Source organism: Ursus maritimus, unplaced genomic scaffold, assembly GCF_017311325.1.
Source record: "Ursus maritimus isolate PB19 unplaced genomic scaffold, ASM1731132v1 scaffold_19, whole genome shotgun sequence".
Lineage (NCBI taxonomy): Eukaryota > Metazoa > Chordata > Mammalia > Carnivora > Ursidae > Ursus > Ursus maritimus.
In genome coordinates this window covers 33,807,243-33,827,657 of record NW_024424341.1, presented here as the reverse complement: position 1 = coordinate 33,827,657, position 20,415 = coordinate 33,807,243, and the positions used below count along the sequence as shown (strand labels likewise).

At 43.2% G+C, this 20,415-nt stretch overlaps 1 protein-coding gene across 4 annotated transcripts in view; it reads right to left on the bottom strand.

Moving 5' to 3' along the window:
* Nucleotides 1–20,415, bottom strand: part of GAN (gigaxonin) — a 63,556-nt gene that overhangs the window by 25,995 nt on the left and 17,146 nt on the right. For 3 of the 4 annotated variants that reach the window (XM_040633642.1, XM_040633640.1, XM_040633641.1), the window contains exons 2-7: nucleotides 10,931–11,045; nucleotides 8,221–8,571; nucleotides 5,972–6,189; nucleotides 5,629–5,750; nucleotides 2,077–2,189; nucleotides 148–297 (exon numbers count right to left, since the gene is read on the bottom strand). In XM_040633642.1, coding sequence (XP_040489576.1) covers nucleotides 148–297; nucleotides 2,077–2,189; nucleotides 5,629–5,750; nucleotides 5,972–6,189; nucleotides 8,221–8,571; nucleotides 10,931–11,045 — 1,069 coding nt within the window. The remainder of the gene's footprint in view (nucleotides 1–147; nucleotides 298–2,076; nucleotides 2,190–5,628; nucleotides 5,751–5,971; nucleotides 6,190–8,220; nucleotides 8,572–10,930; nucleotides 11,046–20,415) is intronic. The other variant, XM_040633643.1, reaches the window with a different exon arrangement.

The window sequence follows — 20,415 nt, the reverse complement described above, 5'->3', positions numbered from 1 at the left end:
CCCCCCCCCCCCCCCCCCCCCCCGACAGCGACAGAACTCTACAACCTCCATTCTTTCAACACTATCGATGGTACTAAGAGGCTTATGTGGCAAAGAAGAAACGCTAACTTTAAAACCCAATTTGTAATGACAAGATATGGTTCTCACCTTTCTAACCATGGTCAAATCAGGTTGCTTTGTCCAGGTTTTAGAATAAATGTCGTAACACTCCATGGATATTAGCTCTTTTTCACCATCCTCTCCTCCTAAAATGTACAGCATTCCATCTATCTCCACAATTCCAAAATTATGTCGTGGCTGAAAAGACATCAAAGATCTCTGTACATAAAAGTCCAACTACCAGACTGAAAGCAGATATCCAAGCATTTAATAAAAATCACAGATACCGTCACATTCCAGAGTTACAGTGGTGCCATGCTCAAAACCATCTCTCTCAGACATCTGTGATTTTCCTAGCAGCTCATCCTCTGTCACAAGAGACAGAACCTAATCCAGGACTTATTCAGAACAAGGGAATTACCTGCATGATAAATTCACTGGTGGAATCACCATTTTTTACTCACCATAGCTCACAACAGCAAGAACTATTACCTTATGGTTCAACAAAACTTATCTGTGTTTAGCAATGGCTACAGTTAAGTGTTTCCAAGTGGGTGTGAAATTGACAAGGTGGAAACAACAAATGTTGGAGAGGATGTGGAGAAAGGGGATCCCTCTTACACTGTTGGTGGGAATGCAAGTTGGTACAGCCACTTTGGAAGACAATGTGGAGGTTCCTCAAAAAGTTAAAAACAGAGCTACCCTATGATCCAGCAATTGCACTACTGGGTATTCACTCCAAAGATACGGACATAGTGAAAAGAAGGGCCACATGCACCCCAATGATCATAGCAGGAATGTCCACAATAGCCAAACTGTGGAAGGAGCTGAGATGTCCTTCAACAGACGAATGGATAAAGATGATGTGGTTCATATGTACAATGGAATATTCAGCCATCAGAAAGGATGATTACCCACCATTTGCATCAACATGGATGGAACTGGAGGAGATTATGCTAAGTGAAATAAGTCAAACAGAGAAAGACAATTATCATATGGTTTCACTTATTTGTGGAACATAAGGAATAGCAGGAGGACATTAGGAGAAGGAAGGGAAAAGTGAAGGGGGTGGTAAACAGAGGGGGAATGAACCATGAGAGACTATGGACTCCGGGAAACAAACTGAGGGTTTCAGAGGGGAGGGGAGTGGGGGATTGGGCTAGCCCGGTGATGGGTACTAAGGAGGGCACATATTGCATGGAATACTGGGAGTTATACACAAACAATGAATTATGGAACACTACATCAAAAACTAATGATGTACCGTATGGTGACTAACATATCATAATTAAAAAAATTTTTTTTAAATGTCAGACAAAGACAAAAAACAAACAAACAAAAACAAACAAACAACAACAAAAAAAGATAAGGAAGAACCAAAGCAAGAGCACTGCCTGAGGTGAGGAGAGGCATGGGGAGGCCAGGCTCCTGCTATGGCCAACTGGAATGACAAAAGCCTGAGGGGTCATTTGTCAACAAACGCTTGCTCAGTGTCCCTGCCAACCCCTCTGTGCCCAGTGCTGTTTTAGCACTGAAGACAGAGCCCTCAGCAGACAGACAAAATCACCAGCCATCAAGGAGTTTGTGTGAACAATTAAAAAATACCCAGTATTTGAGAAGGTGACGCGTGGTATGAAGAGAAAGAAAATGGGCAGAGATGGGAGAGCTGAGGGGAGGGAGGGAAGGCCTCCCTGGGAAGCCCCGCATGGACAAACACCGATGGAAGCAAGGAGTGAGGCACAAGAGCCACAAGGTCCCAAAGCAAGAGTGTGTGTAGGTTTGAGGAACCACGAGGAGGTCTGATGGACCAAAGGCAGGCACAGAGAGAAGAGCTGGGATGGTGGGCACTAGTGTAGTGAGCGGGGGTGTGTGGCAGGGTCACCATTTCTCTCCTCACACATACACAGATGCAAAACAAATGCAAGTGCTAAAGGGAAGAAAGACATACCACCAAACAAATGAAAAAGAACATTTTACCTCATTCATTGGTGGCAACGCCGTCCATGTGTTTGCATCTGGGTCGTATTTTTCACCTGAGCTCAGGGTCTGCTTATTTTCATCTTGGCCCCCAAAGACGAACAAGAATCCCTCTGTAAAAATCAAACAAGACACACGAGAAAGTTGAAACGTCAGCCTTCAATTCCCATCTCCTGCTGAATATAAATGGCACAGCTGTAGAGACAGTATGTGGAGGCAACTTCTCTAATGACAACAGTAGATTTGAGGTCTTCATCACAATTCACTTGATCCTTGGTGAGAGAGGCTAATTCACATCTGTGGGTCACTTTGGCCATTTCACCTCACTCAGCATCTGAGTGGATTCCCACTACCCTACAGCTGCAACCCAAACTGGCACCACCCTCATGGACACCCAGCAGCTCTAGCTATCCTACTCCGCCTCTGTGATTCTCAGACAACGTCTGATCCACAGCCCACATCTGCTCATTCAAGACCCAAAAGCACCTGTGCGCTTCATATTCAAAACAGGATCTAAGAGTCACTGTTGTACTTCCTATTTCAGGTAATGATGGAATAGATTATTTGTACCAACTCTTGTGCAAAACGGCTAAGCTGCTGGACAAAACATATTTTCTTTGTTTTCTTTTCTTGGACAAAATATTTTTTGAAATAAAATACTCTTGAAAGAGAAGAAGCCAAGAGGACAATATGGCAAAGCTGAAAGGAAAAGTGGGAGCTAGAGAGATCACCACCCATGGAAACCATTCTGCTGAGGGCATGTACCAACCTGGGAAATCTCCAACCTTTCTTATAATGGCTTTAAGGGCGTGAAAGGGACAAAAATCAAAACCCCAGGCCCACAGGAAGTGTGACTTCTGGCAGGAGAGCCTCTCCAAAGTTCAACCAGAACCAGAACCCAGATTTAAATCTCCTCTCTTGTCTAGGAGATCTCAAGGTTTGAATGTGATTTATAGCAATTCAATTCCAAATGTGCAGTGCCTTTAGGCAACCGGAAGAAACAAATGCAACACTTCTGTGGAATAAAGTATCCTTACCTAATCTTTAGATTCTAATATTCTAAGATTTTAAAGCATCAAATTATTCCTATAATTTTAAATAAAATGATCAGCACCCAACCAAAGATACTAGGACACAGAAACTAGACTCTATGAGGAAGAACTGGCAACAACAGACAAGAGAAAGTAGTCTTGCAGAGACTTCAAATGTCAAATATTGGACTAACCAGAAAGATGATAAAATGACAATGTTTTTACTATGTTTAAAAACTGAATGACAAATTTTAAAAAAAGATTTTATTTATTTATCTGAGAGAGAGAGAAAGAGAGCATGAGCATGGGGGAGGCGCAGGCAGAGGGAGGAGGAGACACCCCACTGAGCGGAGAGGTCCATGTGGGACTCAATCCCAGGATATTGGGATCATGACCTGAGCCGAAGGCAGATGCTTAACTGACTGAGCCACCCAGGTGCTCCTGAAAGACAAATTTTAAGACAACTCTTGGAAAAAGGGGACTGTAGAAGTGACACAGCAGATCTGAAAAAGATTTAAAGAGAATCTCTAGGAATAAAAAAGGAAAAAAGCAGATAAAATTAAAAAAAAATTAAGAGATGGGTTTAATGGCAGATCTGTCACAGTTAAAAAGAGAACTCATGAACTGGAGGGTAAGTCAAAAGAAATCATAAAGAGGGCAAAACACGGAGAGGCAAAAACATGGAAAACAAAACAGAGGCAGGAGTCTAAGGACAGAGCAAAACGGTGTAGCCATGTTTAATCTGACTTCCAAAAGCAGGAGAAAGAGGACAATGGAGCAGAGGCAATACCTGAAGATGTAAAATGAGTAAGAATTTTCCAGATTTGAGGAAAGGCCAAGCCACAGAGTCAAGATGCCCTAAAATTCTATACCCAGCACAAGTATCCTTTAAGAATGAAGGCAAAACAGTGACATTGTTAGACAAAGAAATTGAAACATCTGCTACCAGTAGACACAAAATAAAGGAAATTCAAAAGGATGGACCTCAGAGAGAAGGCAAATAATCCTAGATGGAAGGTCTGAGGAGTTAGAAGGAAAAACAAGGCAAGTGGCAAATATGTGGGTAAATCTAAACACTCTATAGATATACATATATTCAAAACATAGATGTATCAAACATGTTTATATGTAGATACTTATTCATAAACAGTCATACATTTTAATATTGCAAGACTGTGAAACATGAAAAACAGTAGAAGTGTACTTGGGCTTTTATAACTTAAGAATATAGGCTATGGTATCTATGATGACTTTCGAAGGAATACAGAAAAAGAATATAACTTCTAACCTGGAAGAGAGAAAATAGAGTGAATGACCAAAAAAAAGAGTTCACAGTTAAAAAAAAAAAAAAAAGGGGGGGGCAGGAAAAGAAGGAGCAGAGTACCGGCTGGACAAATAGGAACCACTCAGTCATGCCATAGCTTCGCTCACTACAACTGGACGCAACCCTATCCTCACTGCTCAATGTTTCTAAAGTACCATAGGAAATCCTGGAAAATCTGTGACATAGAAAACGTTGTGCCAGGTATGCGTGTGTGAAAATTATGAATAGATGTATATATCATGGGAAGGAAATATAAGGAAGTTAATTCTGAGAAGAGAGAACAGGAACTTCAGGCTCACATTCTGTTGGCTACACCACTGCATCCCGCTGCTTATTACCGACAATAACTTCAATCATCTTGGAACCCATAAAATGATTCCATTTCTGTACTATAGCATAGCTTCAGCCATTTCTATAATACGGAATGGTACAGTATAGCTTTCAAAATCTTTAAAGTAATGTTAGTGGGCAAGTGGAGACTATAAAATATGGAGGATTCCAGGAAGACTGTTGATAACGATAATTAGAATGTAGTGAAATGGCACTTGTGGGTGAACCCAAAAGAGCACAGCAAGGTGAAGGGAAAGGCGGCGAACAGCCGGAAGGCAGCAAGTACAAGCTTTTCTATCATGTCCTTGAGGGAGAGCTTTGAATAGCATGGAGCTGTTTTCAAACTTGCGAAGGTCAAGTGAAACATACTTTCTGCAGTAAAATAACTTGAAGCCGTTGCTAATGTAAGTAATGCTTTCTTAAGTCTCACACGAAATGCCTGCTTTGACATAACACCTTTATTTTTCATGCAGTTACTAACTCTGAATTGCATGAATTCAAAAAACGGGACTCTTATGGCTCAAGGGAATTCTGTGTTCCAGGTGTGGCCGCACAGCTAACGGGTGGTAAGAGTCCCTGAATGTTGCTCTTCTACCAGTATGTCATCAAGCAGAATGCTCCTCTACTAAAGTCTTTAAAACAGCGACACACTAGAGATTCACGAACAATAAAGACTGACAGAAGACACTCTTCTCCTTACAAAGTTTTGAAAGCGAGAGCTACACAGAAGATGTCATCATGGAGAAAATGAAATTATCTCTTAAAATTAAAATTAAACCTCTAAAAGGTTTCGAGTCATTCTGTACAACCCTGAAATTACATATTACTCGATCTTGTGTTTAAGTAAAATTGACCACAGAATGGTACCTGCTGAGAGAACTCCGTGGTTAATTCTTGGCATGCTTAAAGGGGCCAGTTCAATCCAAAGCTGCCTATTAGGGTCATAAAGAGGGCACATACATCGCATCGCTGCTGTTGGTTTCCGTGAACTAAGGAAATAAATAATTGATTAGCAGTTAATGTGTTTTATATAGTTGTGCTTATAATAACTATGACTAGTTTCACTGCTCTAAAGAACGTTTAAAACATTTTTAAAAAATCTATTGCTATTATGCTTAGATACCAAAAAAAAAAATACCACGAATTCCTGTTTATATGGAAATAGTTCTTCCCTTATATGACTTTTGAAACGATGCACCCCCATACTTACACTCTTTCTTCTCCGCCAACAGTCACAATGCACTCCGAGTAGCCCCGGGGCTTGAAGTTTGCGAGCATGGCCTCCCCCTGCTGTGGCTGGCTCAGTGGTATGTTGTTGCACTCTCTGACAATTTCTCGTACTAATGGTTCGTTGAGCATCTGTTCCCGTAAGTAGCTGGAGTCTAACCCTGAAACCCACAGTGCTGACATCACGTCCTTCATGTGGACCTGCACAGGAGGGTAGGAAGGATGGGGAGAAAAAATGTAGGATGCAGCACACAGTTTTTAGAACATACGTTTTCTGACTCACAGAGAAGCTGAAATTGTCAAAGGATTATCAGCGGACAAGTCACAAGGGCCAGCACTGCTGGAATATGCTTTACTGGCCCTTTCCTTTCTACTTCCCCAGAGCCTTGGTAAAGACAGTTTTAACTTAAAAAATACTCAATTCAGGTTTGTATTTGAGGTATCATGGAAAAGTTTCAAGCAGCTTTCTTTACACCCTAAAGGGTCACTCGACTGCAGTGGCCTTATTTCACATAGCTGGATGTGCCGGGAGTTCAATCACGTTCATGGGAACATTATACACAGTAATAGCTTGATTCAATACAGTAAAACAGATAATCAAAATGGATCAACATTAACACAAGAAAAACACAAAAGCTAGAGTTCAGAAAAATCCTGAGTACTATGTATTTCTTCAATTATTATTGTTAAAAACTATCTAACACACATAATATGAATTATACACCTTTCACGATGGCTCATTAAATTTGAACTAATGGACTACAGCATTCTACATATACGAGGTGAAACTCCTTAGTGACGTGTTTTTCTTGGTTTTAGAATAGTCATTTTAGGGTATACTATTCCATATCCCAGGTGGTAAAAGCCAAGAGTCCTTAAGGCATGAGGTTCAGATTAACCGGAGGATGAAGACCTGCCTCGTTTCCCCGGCAACCTCACCCCTTGAAGAAGAAAGGAAGGCACAGCTAGTGACTGTGGTCTCTGTGAGCAGCAGCGAGCTGGGAACTCTCCCATCTCCTCTCCTCGTCCACCCAGCTAACGTGGAAAACCGAACGCTAGCTGTACTGACTATGCTGAGCCTATAACCATACAGAAGTGTGTATTTCTTTATCATTACTGTGTAACAGTTTCCATCTATATCACTGTAGTCCATAGTTTCTAAATAGGCCTATAGAATTTTAAAAATTACAAGATATTCACTAAAACCCAAGTCAACAGTTGCTGAGAACCATTAACAATGTGATTATACATTTTGAAGACTTCCCTAAAACCTAACATAGCTCTTATTTCAAATATAGTAATTGAAGCTGGAGTCTATAAATATTGGACTTAAAAGCTCTGTGATTTTGCTCCCTCCCCCAGTGCAGTGACAGTTTGGATCTATGCCTGAGAGTCTCTGAGACCCTTCCTTCCCAGATGTTGCTCCAGAACATTCCCTCTCTGAAACTGCACTGCCACACTGCAGAGTGCTCTCCTGCTTTCTGCTGAGTGGTGTTCATGACTCCAGGGAGAGCCCACACCACAGAGGCTCCTGACGTCCACTCCCCTCACCCCTCTGCCAGAGCTGTGTGTGCCCCTCTCACTCTGGTGCCTGCATCGGAGTCCCTGCATGGGTCTGCCCAGTAATGGTGCGGAGATGGTTGCTGAACAGGAGAGTGGGGACACTGAATTTCTATGATCCCAAGCTCAAGCCTGAAATGCATTTTCTGCTAAAAGCAAAGCAGAAAGGATATTATGGTCCTCACAAGGACCACAAAATATTTTCATTGCCATATTATGAGTTACATGAGCTTTTGTAGTCTGGCCTGAAAAAAACAACCACTTCAATGATCCTATGCAAAGATGTACCACAGACATCTTTTATTTAATTTTTTTTAAAGATTTTATTTATTTGAGAGAGAGAGAGAAAGAGAGAGCGAGTGAGCATGCGGGGAGGGGCAGTTGGAGGAGAGAGAGAATCCTAAGCAGACTCTTCTCTGAGCATGGAGTCTGACCCAAGCTCAATCTCATGACCCCAAGATCACAACCTGGGCCGAAATCAAGAGTTGGAGGCCCAACCGACCGAGCCAGCCGGGTGCTCCCAGACCTCTTTTAGATTACAACTTTGTAAGCCTTCCAAGTTGAAGGGGAAATAGAAAACACCCACGCTTTGGAGTAAACAAATGAATGAATGAACGAATGGAATAAGGAAGTAAAAAGGCAGAGTCAGAGCATATTATAAATCTCAGGTACCTTTCTTAGTTCCGTATCATGCGCTATCCATCGAATTACTGCTTCAAACACGTATCTTTCGTTGCCGACATTTAACTTCTCGAGAGAAATCACTTCTTTCAGCTTCTGAGGACTGAGTTCTAAGAATTCTTCTGTGCTGCTGACGTCTCGGAAATGAGTCTCCAGGTACTCCGTGGCTAGGTAATGGACGTGGTGCAGGCAGTAGTGCAGGGCAAAGTCGCGGATGCCGATGCAGTTCTCGGCGGCGATGCAGCCTTCCAAAAACTCACAGCACAGAGTTTTAAGATCCGTCAGCAGGAGCAGGTCCGCTGCCTGTACAACATCTTGGATTGTATCTTCGTTCAGCCGGATCTGCAAAAGTATCATACATAGTTTACCTTTCAATGTATGTATTTAAAGCCCAAACCGCTAACCTATTAGGCTAAACCACATGAAAGCTCCACTTCTATAGGTCAAAGATGATCAAATATTGGCAATTTCACACAGTCCAGCCTAGTGCTGCTTTTTCAAGGAGTTTGAGGGCGCCGGTGAACCTTCAAACAATGTGAACAGAACATGGCTGGTTGACTTGCCAGCACTTCCCTTGCTTTACCAATATTAACTATCACGAGCCCTTCCTGGGTACACTGTCCACACTGCTCACTTCCAGGCCTAAGTGGCTGAAATGCTTGGGAAGCGGACGTGCCGCCTTCTGTGGTAAACTGAAGGGGGTTTCTTTAAACACCAGCACCAGAACTGGGGCAAATCCTGCCTCCCAGATACACCACATTCTGTCTTTTGCCAGATGGCATGCCAGACACACCACACCAGCCCCTTGGAGAGGGGAGGGCCACGCGGCCCAAGGACCTTATTCCCAATGCCAAACGTCGCATTCAGTGCAACACGTACACTCAGGTGTCAGAGCTACTTTCTGGAAGAAATCCGTCTGGTAAGATTTCTTGTTTATCATTATGAACTTCACTTTTCCTTAATCTTTTGATACTTCTTCCTCTCCCCACTTTACAAGTTCTTGCATGCAACACTAAGGCAATGTAAAGAAATAAGCCTCTAAAATACTGCCACAATCATCACGGCCCAGACTCTCCTCTCCCAAAGAATAGGCGCTTGTCCTACACCCAGAAAGAGAAGGAGAGTTTCTAGAGTACAGGACAGCAAGAAATGTTTTGTCACATTTTATACATTGTGTACCGCAGATACAGAAAAAGAATGTGTGACTGCCAATCACCTTATCAACCGAGCAACAGAACTGTGGAAAGAAGTGTGTCAAGTAAGTAACAAGTAAGGAAAAAGGTCGCATTTACTTGACGTGTTAAATTCAGCCACACCACCGTGGATGGCCGTACACCGGTCAGATGCAGGCATGCGAGAAAACCACCATATTCCATCCTGATAAAACTGAACTGCCCAATCAGGAGTTTGTTATAACTTAAGTTGCAACTATGGTTTTAAATCATAATTAACTTTATTGTCTATTTTTCTTTTCTTAAACCATAATTAATTTAAACTGGGAACAAAACACAGAAGTCAATCTGTAAATAAGGTTTCAAGATTCAAATCCAAGCCTCAACAGGAATATGTTCTTACTGGCTTATAACCTGTTATAGCTGCTGCTGAACTGATTTTAAAAGTTACATGAGGTTGCTCCTCAGCCTGGTGTTGTGATGCTTCCACGTATCTTCAGTATTTTAAGGACTGTCCCAAAATCAATCTAAATCCATTTATTTTTAACAATCATACACATAACCTTACAAGCACACACCCCCCACCTAGTGTTCGGAGAAAAGAGAAGGGATAACATCATGAAATTAACCCAAGAACTTCAAAAATAATGACAATCACCGAGGCTGACCAAATGAAAATACCCAGAGAAGGCAAGCAGTGCATTAGAAACTCGCAGGAGGCGGCTCTTACAAACAGGAAAGGTAAAATAAGATGAGGAAGGAATATGGGAGAGAGTAGGAAAGAAGCTCTCAAAAAGAGTACAGACAAAATGCATTCTCACATAACCAATGTAAGATACACTAACTTTTTCCTGTTAAAAAACTAGCCCTGGTACAACCTAAGATTATTCGTAAGAGCCCTCATGCTACACTTTAAGTCACAAAATCAGGGGTTGGGGGCTTGAGGATGACAAAGAAAAAGAAAGAAGTCTCATCACTTATCACCTAGGTTTCATTAAATCCCCAGAAGTATAAGTGGGCAGAGAGGAAAGGGACATCAGCAAGAATGGGGTGCAACAAGGATGTTGCTCCTGGGGCAATAGGACCCAGGCATCATGAATACAATGCAGGTGCCTGTCACCTGTGTGAATCTCAAACTCTTCATTTCTACAAAATAATTCCCACCGCCCAAGGAAGCTCCCATTTCCAGGTTATGGGGTACAGAGCAAGATGGGAATTAAGGTTTAAAAACATAAAGACAGCCATGAAAGGAGCACCCCAGGTCCTTCCCATCTCACAATGGAAAGTGGAGCTCAGAATGATAAATACAAAAACTGGGACTGGGTTAAGATTTTACTCAGTCTGCTTTTCCTCTAAGAGCAGAGCCCTGGAAGAACAGGTGGGCACCATTCCCAGCAGGAGAAACGCGTCACGCCGACAATGACAGATGAAGAGGACAGTGTTGCTGGGTCACAGAATGGTTGAAGGAGACCCTCACCCTGAGCTTGAGAGGCCTCTACTTGTCTTCCTCCCTGTGTGTCTCATCATACCTGCCCACTGAAGATGTAATCCAGGATCTCTCTCATAACCATTACCGATATCCCTTCAAGTTCAATCTTATAGGTTGATCCATCATCTTTTGGAGGATTATAGTTTAACTTTGTCCTAAGAAAGGGAAAAAAATGTAAAATTTCTATGAAAGAACAGAAATAGCTATAAATATTTATGCACTAAAACTCTATGAAGTAGATATTTATCAGCATATGAACCCCACCTAGGAAATGTAATTTGTTAACTTTAGATTAATTAATTAATTTATTTATTTATAAGTTCTGACTAAAAAAACATCTGTTCCAGGATTTGGAATGCTACTTCTTAAAAAAACAGACAACCACAGAACTAAGAGCCACCTGAGTAAGGATCTCTACGTCACCTTGGGAGCCCCAGACCTGTCAGGCTTTTTTTTTTTTTTTTTCATGTATTTAATTATCTAATTATTTTCAATAATGTAACAAGGACCCCCCGAATATCCCACCCAAAACACAAGCTAGGACCTTGCCAAGAACCTGCTTCTTCTACCCAAACATTCCTTCTCACCACCCATCCCTCTGCTTTCCCCATCTGAAGTAACTATCGTCCTAAATCCCATGTCTGATCTTCCCTTGCTTCTTTTTAGTATCACTGTACCCACGAAACCACCCTCCTTGTGGTTGTGATCCACACAGCCCTGTCACACACATGTGGAACATCTCTTCATGTCTGTGGCCACATGCGAAATTTCCTCTTCTGTGAAACACATGTTAAGTTCAAGTCTCTTGTTCATTTTTTAAATTGAGTTAATTGTCTTCATATGGAGGTCTAGGAGTTCTTTATTAGATTCTTGATATTAAATCTTTGGCAGACTTGACACGTTTGTTTAAGGCAATGAACAACTTGAAGAGCAACTCTTCATGGTGAATGTTTTTTTGTGTCTTGTTTAAGAACTGTTACGTTACCCAAGGTCTAAATGATGGTTATAATTCAGCAGTGAGGAAAGGTAAGACACAATCTAGATTGCACTTAAGAACCCCCATCCCCCGAGGCTGGGAGTTGGTCAAATGAGGTAGCTGTGGAAGGAGGGTGAAGATGAGCCAAAAATAGACACAGGTGGACAGCCGTAATAAGGAGCTGAATTCCCAGGTCTTGCCTCCACATATATACACAAATCCCCATATGGCCCTCCCCACCCAGCTCCAGTGCCAGATAAGTGATTTACATTGTGAAGAGTATAAAACAGAGGGTGGGTCTCTGGACAGGGGGGATATCAGACACATCTGAGGGTAAGTGCACTGCACCAAACACAGAGAGAGCAAATATAGTGTTTACATACTAAATGCTGAGACCACCAATCATTTTCCCCTCAATTCTGCTCTTAACCGTTGAAAGTCAGACCTACATTCTCCAGGTAAGAAACTGGAAGACTCTTTGGAGGATCTGACCAGCCCTGAAAGGAAAGACCTAAAGCTGTGGACATAGGTCTGCCCCGAGAGCACATGACCTCAAACTTCTGAAGGAAAATTATTTCCAACCTAGATTTTGATAACCAGCCAAACTACCAATCAAATGTCAGGATAGAATACATATTTTCAGCTACCCATGGTCTCAAAACAAATTATCTCCCTTGCAACCTCTCTCAGTGTGCTGCTAGAAAATGTGCCCCAACAAACAAGGAAGTGAATCAAGAAAGAGGAAGATTTCAGTAACTAAATGACATGCTCCAATACAGGAAAGAAGGGAACTCAATGCAGGGAATGGTGCAGAATGGTCTTGGGCCAGCAGGTATGTACAAGCAGAAGAAAGCCAGTCCGTCCTGCAGCCAGTAGGAGGCCTTGGGAGACCCTGGAGAAGATGAAATTGATGGGACAATGTATCTGGAGGTATGAAGAAGATATTTAGACAATCTTGTTTCCTTCCTGTATTTCATGTCTGCTGTTCTTGCCTCTACAGTTTCTACTGAACTAAATAGTTTTGCTCAAAAGGTATTTCCTTTCTACTCGTTGCACCTTGGTTTTACCTATATGCCTGACACTTTTAATAAGTGAAGAAAAAAATTTTGTCAATTCTCAACCAAGAGAGAAAAATCGTATTAGTGGTAAGACTAAGACCCAAATCTGAAATGCACTGTATAGTCTTTCTGGCAGCACATATGGAATTTTTCACTTAGGATGTCATGACTATTTGCATTTCTCAATCACTGTGCTGGTTATTAACGCATTGCCTCTCAACTCCGAATTTTCCCTTTTTGCATGCTCTGTGAAAATGGATCTGAGCCTCTTAAATAATTTTCCTTTGTCAACTGGCATGATGTTAAGCTTTTCGGTAGAGAGCACTGGAAAGACCATGCTTCCTGGTTCTGGTCTAGCAGCTTGGAAGGCTTCGATGTGCGGCCAGCTTTCCCAGCACGGAGCTCCTGCGGCAGGCACACAGCTGCTGGCAGCACGTGCCAGTCTTCCCGGGAACTCCCCCGGGCAGTCTTGACACCTCTCATGCACAGCTTTCCCAGGCACCTGCAAGGACAGACTTCTGGCAAGTTCCACCTGTGTGGCTTGGGTGCCACGCAGGGAGTTGTGGCTGTGCCCTGTCCAAAACGTGTGGAGCTTAGCCTGAGGTGGAGGCTGCTCCTTCTATGTGCGATTCCTGTGTTTTTTTAAGAGTTTTCCTTACTTCTTACTAGCTAATGCCTCAGTACTCCAATCTCCTGCTGCAGTTTATAATTCTTTATATTAAGCTTTCACTGTTGAAGTTACTATGTGGACTTTTTCTCCTGACCAGACTCAGACTAAGAAAGTCACTACTTAAAGGCTGTAGCCCCAGAACATGTTCGCGTGGAAGAGCCTCAACCTAGAACTGGAGCTGTTCTTATTTTATTTATTTATTTTTTTAAAGATTTATTTATGTATTTATTTGACAATGAGAGACACAGCTAGAGAAAGAGGGAACACAAGCAGGGGGAGTGGGAGAGGAAGAAGCAGGCCCCATAGCGGAGGAGCCTGATGTGGGGCTCGATCCCATAACGCCAGGATCACGCCCTGAGCCGAAGGCAGACGCTTAATGACTGAGCCACCCAGGTGCCCCTGTTCTTATTTTAAAGTAATCCACGTTCACACAAGGGCTGCCTGTGCCTGCCCGTGCATGTGTGGATGGTGGATGGTGGAAGGGGGCTGGGGCGGGGTGGAAGGGGCTACGAGCAGAGCTTTCCTTGCTGCCCCCTTTCAGTGTTCAACCATGAGACTGCATTAGTGCTGTGTTTTTGAAGTTGACTATACAGTCACACGTTTTCACAATGAAGAGTACAGTTTCCTCTCTCAGTGAGACATGGCTAAGAGGACAGGACAAAGATTCCTGTAGATATGAGCACTGACCATTTCAGACCTCTCTAAAATCAGATCTTTTTCAAAGCCCATGAAAAACGAATCATTGTACTATCAAGTCTCTAAACATCTAAGGCCTAAATTACAAAACTTTAATTACGGTTTAAATTCAGATCCCTACACCTGCCCCCAAACTCTCCGTCTTCCTATCCCGCGTCTGATCTCTCCTGATACCACCTGTGCACAGCCCTTTCCTACCCATCTTGTAAAGACTGGCTGAAATGCCCGGTCCACAAGAAGTTACTCCTCATCACTCCACCCTGCCACAGGCTGCACCCGCACCCCCACCTCCATGCAGGTAAAAATAATTTCTCCTGCCACAGATTTCCCAAGCCCTTTATGACTTTATCGAGTTCTGTTCTTATTGTGGTATTTAAGTACATATCCCATTTCCTATCTCCTTTATTTAACCGTTAAGTTCCCTGAGGCCAGAGTCCTCTTTATTACTGTAACCTGACAATGGAGCCCAGTGGTTCACAAAGAATAGATGTTCAACGGTTATTTGTAAAGCATGTGTTGGAATTCACAGTGGTCTTTAAATACCCAAAGTACTGTCATATGAGATTTCTTTCCTGCATGACCTCAGGTACTGTGAAGTGGAACCAGAAGCGATATGAGGAAGAACTTTTAATGATCGCACCTGTCCAATGCTGAAAGGACAGAAGCTCAAACTCTAATGTTCATGGGGGTCATCTAGGGGTCTTGATTCAGAAGGTCTCGGTGGGGACTGAGTTTCTGCACTGGTAACGAGGTCTCAGGCAGCACAGATGCTGCTGATCTCCAGACCCCTCTGAGTAGCAAGGGGTTAATCAATGCTTCCAAATTACCCCCGGTGTGTTTGGTACCTGTAATCCATCCCAGATGAATATTTTGTAAAATATAATAAAAGTCTATATGGGGATATAATGTACCACATGGTGACTACAGTTGATACTGTACTGCATATCTGAAAGCTGCTAAGAGGGTAGTTCTTACAAGTTCTCATCACAAGAAAAGAAGTTTTATAACTATGTAAGGTGACAGATAAACTAGACTTACAGTGGCGATCGTTTTGCAATGTATACGAATATCGAATCATTATGTTGTATACCTGAAGCTGATACAATGTTATGTCACTTATACCTCAATTAAAAAATGAAGGAATGATTAGAAAAATGAAATAAAAAGACATATAAAATGCAGGCTCCAATTATTTTATCATCAGATTCAACAGGCGTAAAATTACTCTGTTAAATTGCTACAAGTGTCTAAACCCTTAACCTCGGCGGGATGCCTGGCTGGCTCCCTCAGTTAAGCGTCTGCCTTCTGCTCAGGTCATGATCCCAGGATCCTGGGACCCAGCCTCAGGTTGGGCTCCCTGCTCAGTGGGGTGTCTGCTTCTCTCTCTCTCTCTGCCCCTCACCCCTGCTCGTGCTCTCTTTCTCTCTCAAATAAATAAATAAATAAATAATCTAAAAAAAAAACCCCCAAAACTCTTAACCTCGATGTGTGTACTTGTATGATCTCTGACTGTTATCCAAACATCACCACTGTGCAGGTGATGTCCCTGTAGGCTAGATGACCACCCATCTGTCAAGAATATGGTGAAAGCTGGTCTCGGGTCTCTTCCAATCCTAGCTGGTAAGAGTCACTCAAATCTATTTCGAAATAGTCTTGCTCCAGAGCCTACCGTCACTGTTACCTCCTCCTCCCATCTCTTGGAGAGCTGCCATCCCTTTTCAACTGAGTAACCTCAAATGTGTCTTATTCTGCCTCCTTTTGTCTTCCTTGTTTTCTGATTCCCCAGCTAAGTCTCTCGGTCCCTTTAGTTTTTGTCATTCTGTCTGACATTTCTTTCCTTCAGGAAATACCTTAATTTGCCCAAGATCCACCAATTAACGGTCCTCACCCTCCAGCCCAATACATTTTCTCTGTAACTTCCCCCTTTTTATCTAGAATTTTCTCATCTTGCATGTCATCTCTCTGTCCTCTGCTTACAGAGAATTCGGTGAACTGGACTAAATGAGTTAATGAATTAAAAAAAAAAAAAGAAAGAAAGCTCATTCAAAGCGTTAATAACTGACAGTTCTGTTTTGAAAGTTAGCCCATAAAAAAACAGGAGGTAAATCAACTGTTATTTTCTGTGTTCTTCATCTCTCCCCTAGGAAGCTATAGGGTCATACGCAAATTTACTGCAAATAGCAATATCCTTGTTTTTATTATGATATGATGTCAATTTACAAACTCTCTCCTGGAGAATGCAGCAGTCTTAAAATATCGCTTTGAGAATTTCATCACACACTGAAAACACTAGAAATAATTGAGAGTATCATAAAATTGGGCCTCGGGTGTTTAGATATAAATATCCATGCCTGTCACATTCTTCCCCAGTTTTGTTTCTAGGGCAAGACATTTCCCCTCTGCCCGTTTTCTCATTTGTAAAAAGAAAAGGTTAGATAAGGTGATTTGAGAGCTCTCCCACCCCCAAACATTTCTGGACAACACTGCTGAAACAGGCCACTGAGCTCGTGCAGAGACTTGGCTCTGGAGGCATCCTGTGGAGTCCTAGAGGGTGAAGTCCCGCCAATTCAATCAGGGATCGAGGATTTATAACACGCCTGCTGTGGAATACACAGGACAAATTTATTTTTCCTCCAATCACCTATCCTCTGGGCAGGCAGGCCTATATTTTCTGTCCTATTAAAGTTGAACAGATGTGAAACAAAATCAATTTTTCTTTTTCTTGGCAACACTGAAAAGAGATTTTGTTTTTTTTTAAAAAAAAAAGCATTGTTGGCTACTAGCTAATAAAGAAGCTGGTATTATTCAAAATTTTGCATCCATGAAAGAGGCCTACAACCTTTAAGTGCGTATAATAGAGCCAAAGTAAACTGTTGGTTATAAATAGTTCTTTCCTCACCGGCTTCCAATTGCTGAGAAAGTTCAATGTGTCTAAATGCCCAGGTAACCAGGCCTGGTTCTACTCTTCCAAGAACCAGTTTAGACATCACTGAATGGGATTTGATGTAACAATGACAGAATAAATCTAAGTGACTTTTCTTCCTCTCTGATGCAAAAGCTTGTCTCCAATAAAAGCAAGGAAATGTACTCAAATAGAATGCAAGAGAATGTAATGTTTAAGTCAAGATTTATAGAAATTCTGGGGTGATTCACGGGCATTACTCATATGGTTTCAAGTGATTCATGTCGCCTCAAATTGTGCAGCTACTGACAGCAGGCTCTTTGAGATCTGTGCAGAGGGGCTTAGGTTCACCACTGCACTTGCCCATTTAAGCCAAACTCCTAATTCACGCTCCTGGGGGGAATTGGTTTTACAGATGCTCCTCCCCTCCTCTGTCATCTTCATGAGCTCCTCAAAACCATATAGGAAATGGATGTTCAGCGCAGTGGAACTACTCTGTATGATGCTACAATGATGGGTACCCGTCATCATACATTTGCCTAAACCCACACAATATACACCACCAAGAGTGAACACTAACGTAAGCTATGGGCTCTGGCTAAGAGTGATGTGGCAGTGTAGGTCCGTCAACTGCAGCAGACATCCCACTCTGGTGGGGACACTGATAATGGGGGAGGTTATGCATGGGGGGGGGCACAGGGTAGACGGGACATCTCTGTACCTGAATTGAAAGGTCAATTTTGCCATGAACCTTAACTGCTCTAAAACATAAAGTCTATTTTAAAAATATATTGCTTCAGTCCCCATTCCACTTAATGAAATATAAATTTGCAGGTAATATTTCCATCAACAGAAGGCATCCTCCCACAAGGCCTTTTATGGCCTGCTTTTTTTATGGATGGGAAAACAAGAACCCGGCTTTCTAATGGTTCCTGTCACCCAAGAATGCCATCTACGTGATTTACACGGGTATCTGAGACAGGAGCAGGGGTCTCAGAGGGAGGCCCCACGAAGCCCCCAGGCCTGGTGAACTATGAACCAGGTGCCACAGACCTCTAGGTGAGCCCTCTTTCCCCGGGCACTAGAACCCACAAAGGCTCACAAGCCAGCCACTGAGGCGCTCTTCCTACAGGACCAAAGTCAGGCAGCAGTGAAGAGAAGAAACCAAAGGAAAGCTCGGGCATGATGCCGCAGACCTGGCCAGGAACTGCCACCAGCCTAACACTGCACACAGAGAGCAGGGATTTCAAAGTGGGAGTGGGACTCGGCCGCATTTCTCCTGTTATGATTCTAGGAGCTGAGCCTCTACCAGCCTGCCGTGCTAATGGAGAATGGAGCTTCTCCGTCGTTATTTCCTTTGATCTCCCTCTATTCCTTTCTCTTCACCTCCAGGCTCTTCTTACCTAGATGGCTCTTCTTACCCAGACGGATTCGTTTTCACTTCCTTACCATCAAAACTTCCCTCCTCACACAGACCTTGCAATGAGTCATAATTTGAATGGGTTTTAAGAGTAGCTCCTGAACCTGGCTTCCCAGAATCTTCTGGCAAGCTCTTCTAGAAAAGCAGATCCCTGGGTCCCATCCCAGACCAACAGAGTCAGGTTCCAAGACTGTGTACATTTCAAAAGTTTGCCAGCTTATTGTGACACATTCCCTCACCCTGGAGTGTTCCCTTCAGCATCTACTCCCCTAATCACATGGTTTAATACTTCACTCATTTCAGGTCTCTGCTTCGAAGAGCAGCCCCAGATACCACACTACTGAAAGTAACACCTCTACTCCCTTCCCTGCTTCACTTCATAGAATTTATCACCATTTCATAAACCACATCTGTTTAATGTTTATATCCATGATGATAGGGACATTGTCTTGTTTACCACTCTATCCCCTTACCTCACGAAGTACCTGGTACCGAACGGCACCTGACAAATAAGAATGGACTTGAATCAACAGCAGCATACAACCAGGCCGGGGGACCAATGGATTTCACTGCTGCAAGGTCAGGTATGAAACGAAACAAGCACGCCAGCGCAGAAATGGCATTTTACTGACCAGCCCAACAACTGTGAGCTTTTCTGAGCTGCACCCCGCTGCTTCGCCCACACTGAGGGGAGGGGATGCTTCCCCCAGCATCCAACCTGTGTGTGCTGTAGTCAGCAACTCAAGAACGGACTGTCCCCTTGCTGCAAAGCAAAGCTACCTGAATGTCCATGGTGACATCATGTGCCTTTGTGCTGAGGGCAAATGGACCGTAAGGCTGGCCGGAGGGGAGGTCTGTGGTCTGTGCATGAACCTGCCTAACTGGCCGGTATTCCATCTCTACCACACTGACCTCTGCTCACCGTCACTAGCGCACTGCATTGAAAAATGCAAAGATGAGGAAACGTTTCTGGAAAACCAAGAGTTTACTGTTCAGGTGTCATCCCACCAGCCAGCCCCGTAGTAAGGAAGCTGAAGCAGAACCACCTCAAGTCCGAAGAGGCTGCGGCCACGGTGCCATCCACCCCTGACAACCTCCCTAACCGCCCACTGCCAACCAGGCGGCGCACACGGAATCACAGAAACGTCTTCCATTTAGCACATCATCCACTCTGAAGACGAAATACAGTGCTCCAATTTAGACCTGCTCTGAGTAACCATGTCCAATTACATCAATATCTGGAAGAAATACAGAACAGAAAGTGTATGCCTTTGAGTCATGTGATCTGCACAAAGGAAAATTTTATCTGAAGGGAGATAATGTTTTCAGAAAAGAGACTATGCAATGTGTGAATTATCTTCAGCAGGAGGAGAGCTTGAGAAAACTTCCGCAGGGTGTGCGTCTGGGGGATGCGGGTGGGGCAGGGCAGCGGTACACACAGCACAGCACAGGGACTGTGGACATGCCCAGCTACAAGTGACCTCACTTCACCCGCACAGACACGGTGACCCTTGAAGGGAGAAAGATGCAGTGGAACCAAACCCGTAAAAACTGTCGTGCCAGGCCACTGACCTTGCTGTGGGTCCCTCTGCTGTTCCGGCACAGCATCAAGCAGCAGGTATGGATTCAGAGATCAGATCACAGCTAGTTGATGGGCCCCAATCTCAAGGAAGTAAACAAGCCCTCACCTCTAATCTTGGGCTTCACGTCAGTAAAATGAAATGTTATGAGTTATTTCTAGGCGTCTAAAGCTTCTAGCATTATGTCCCACAATAAATCTCTTTCCCAGCCTGCTGGAAGCCT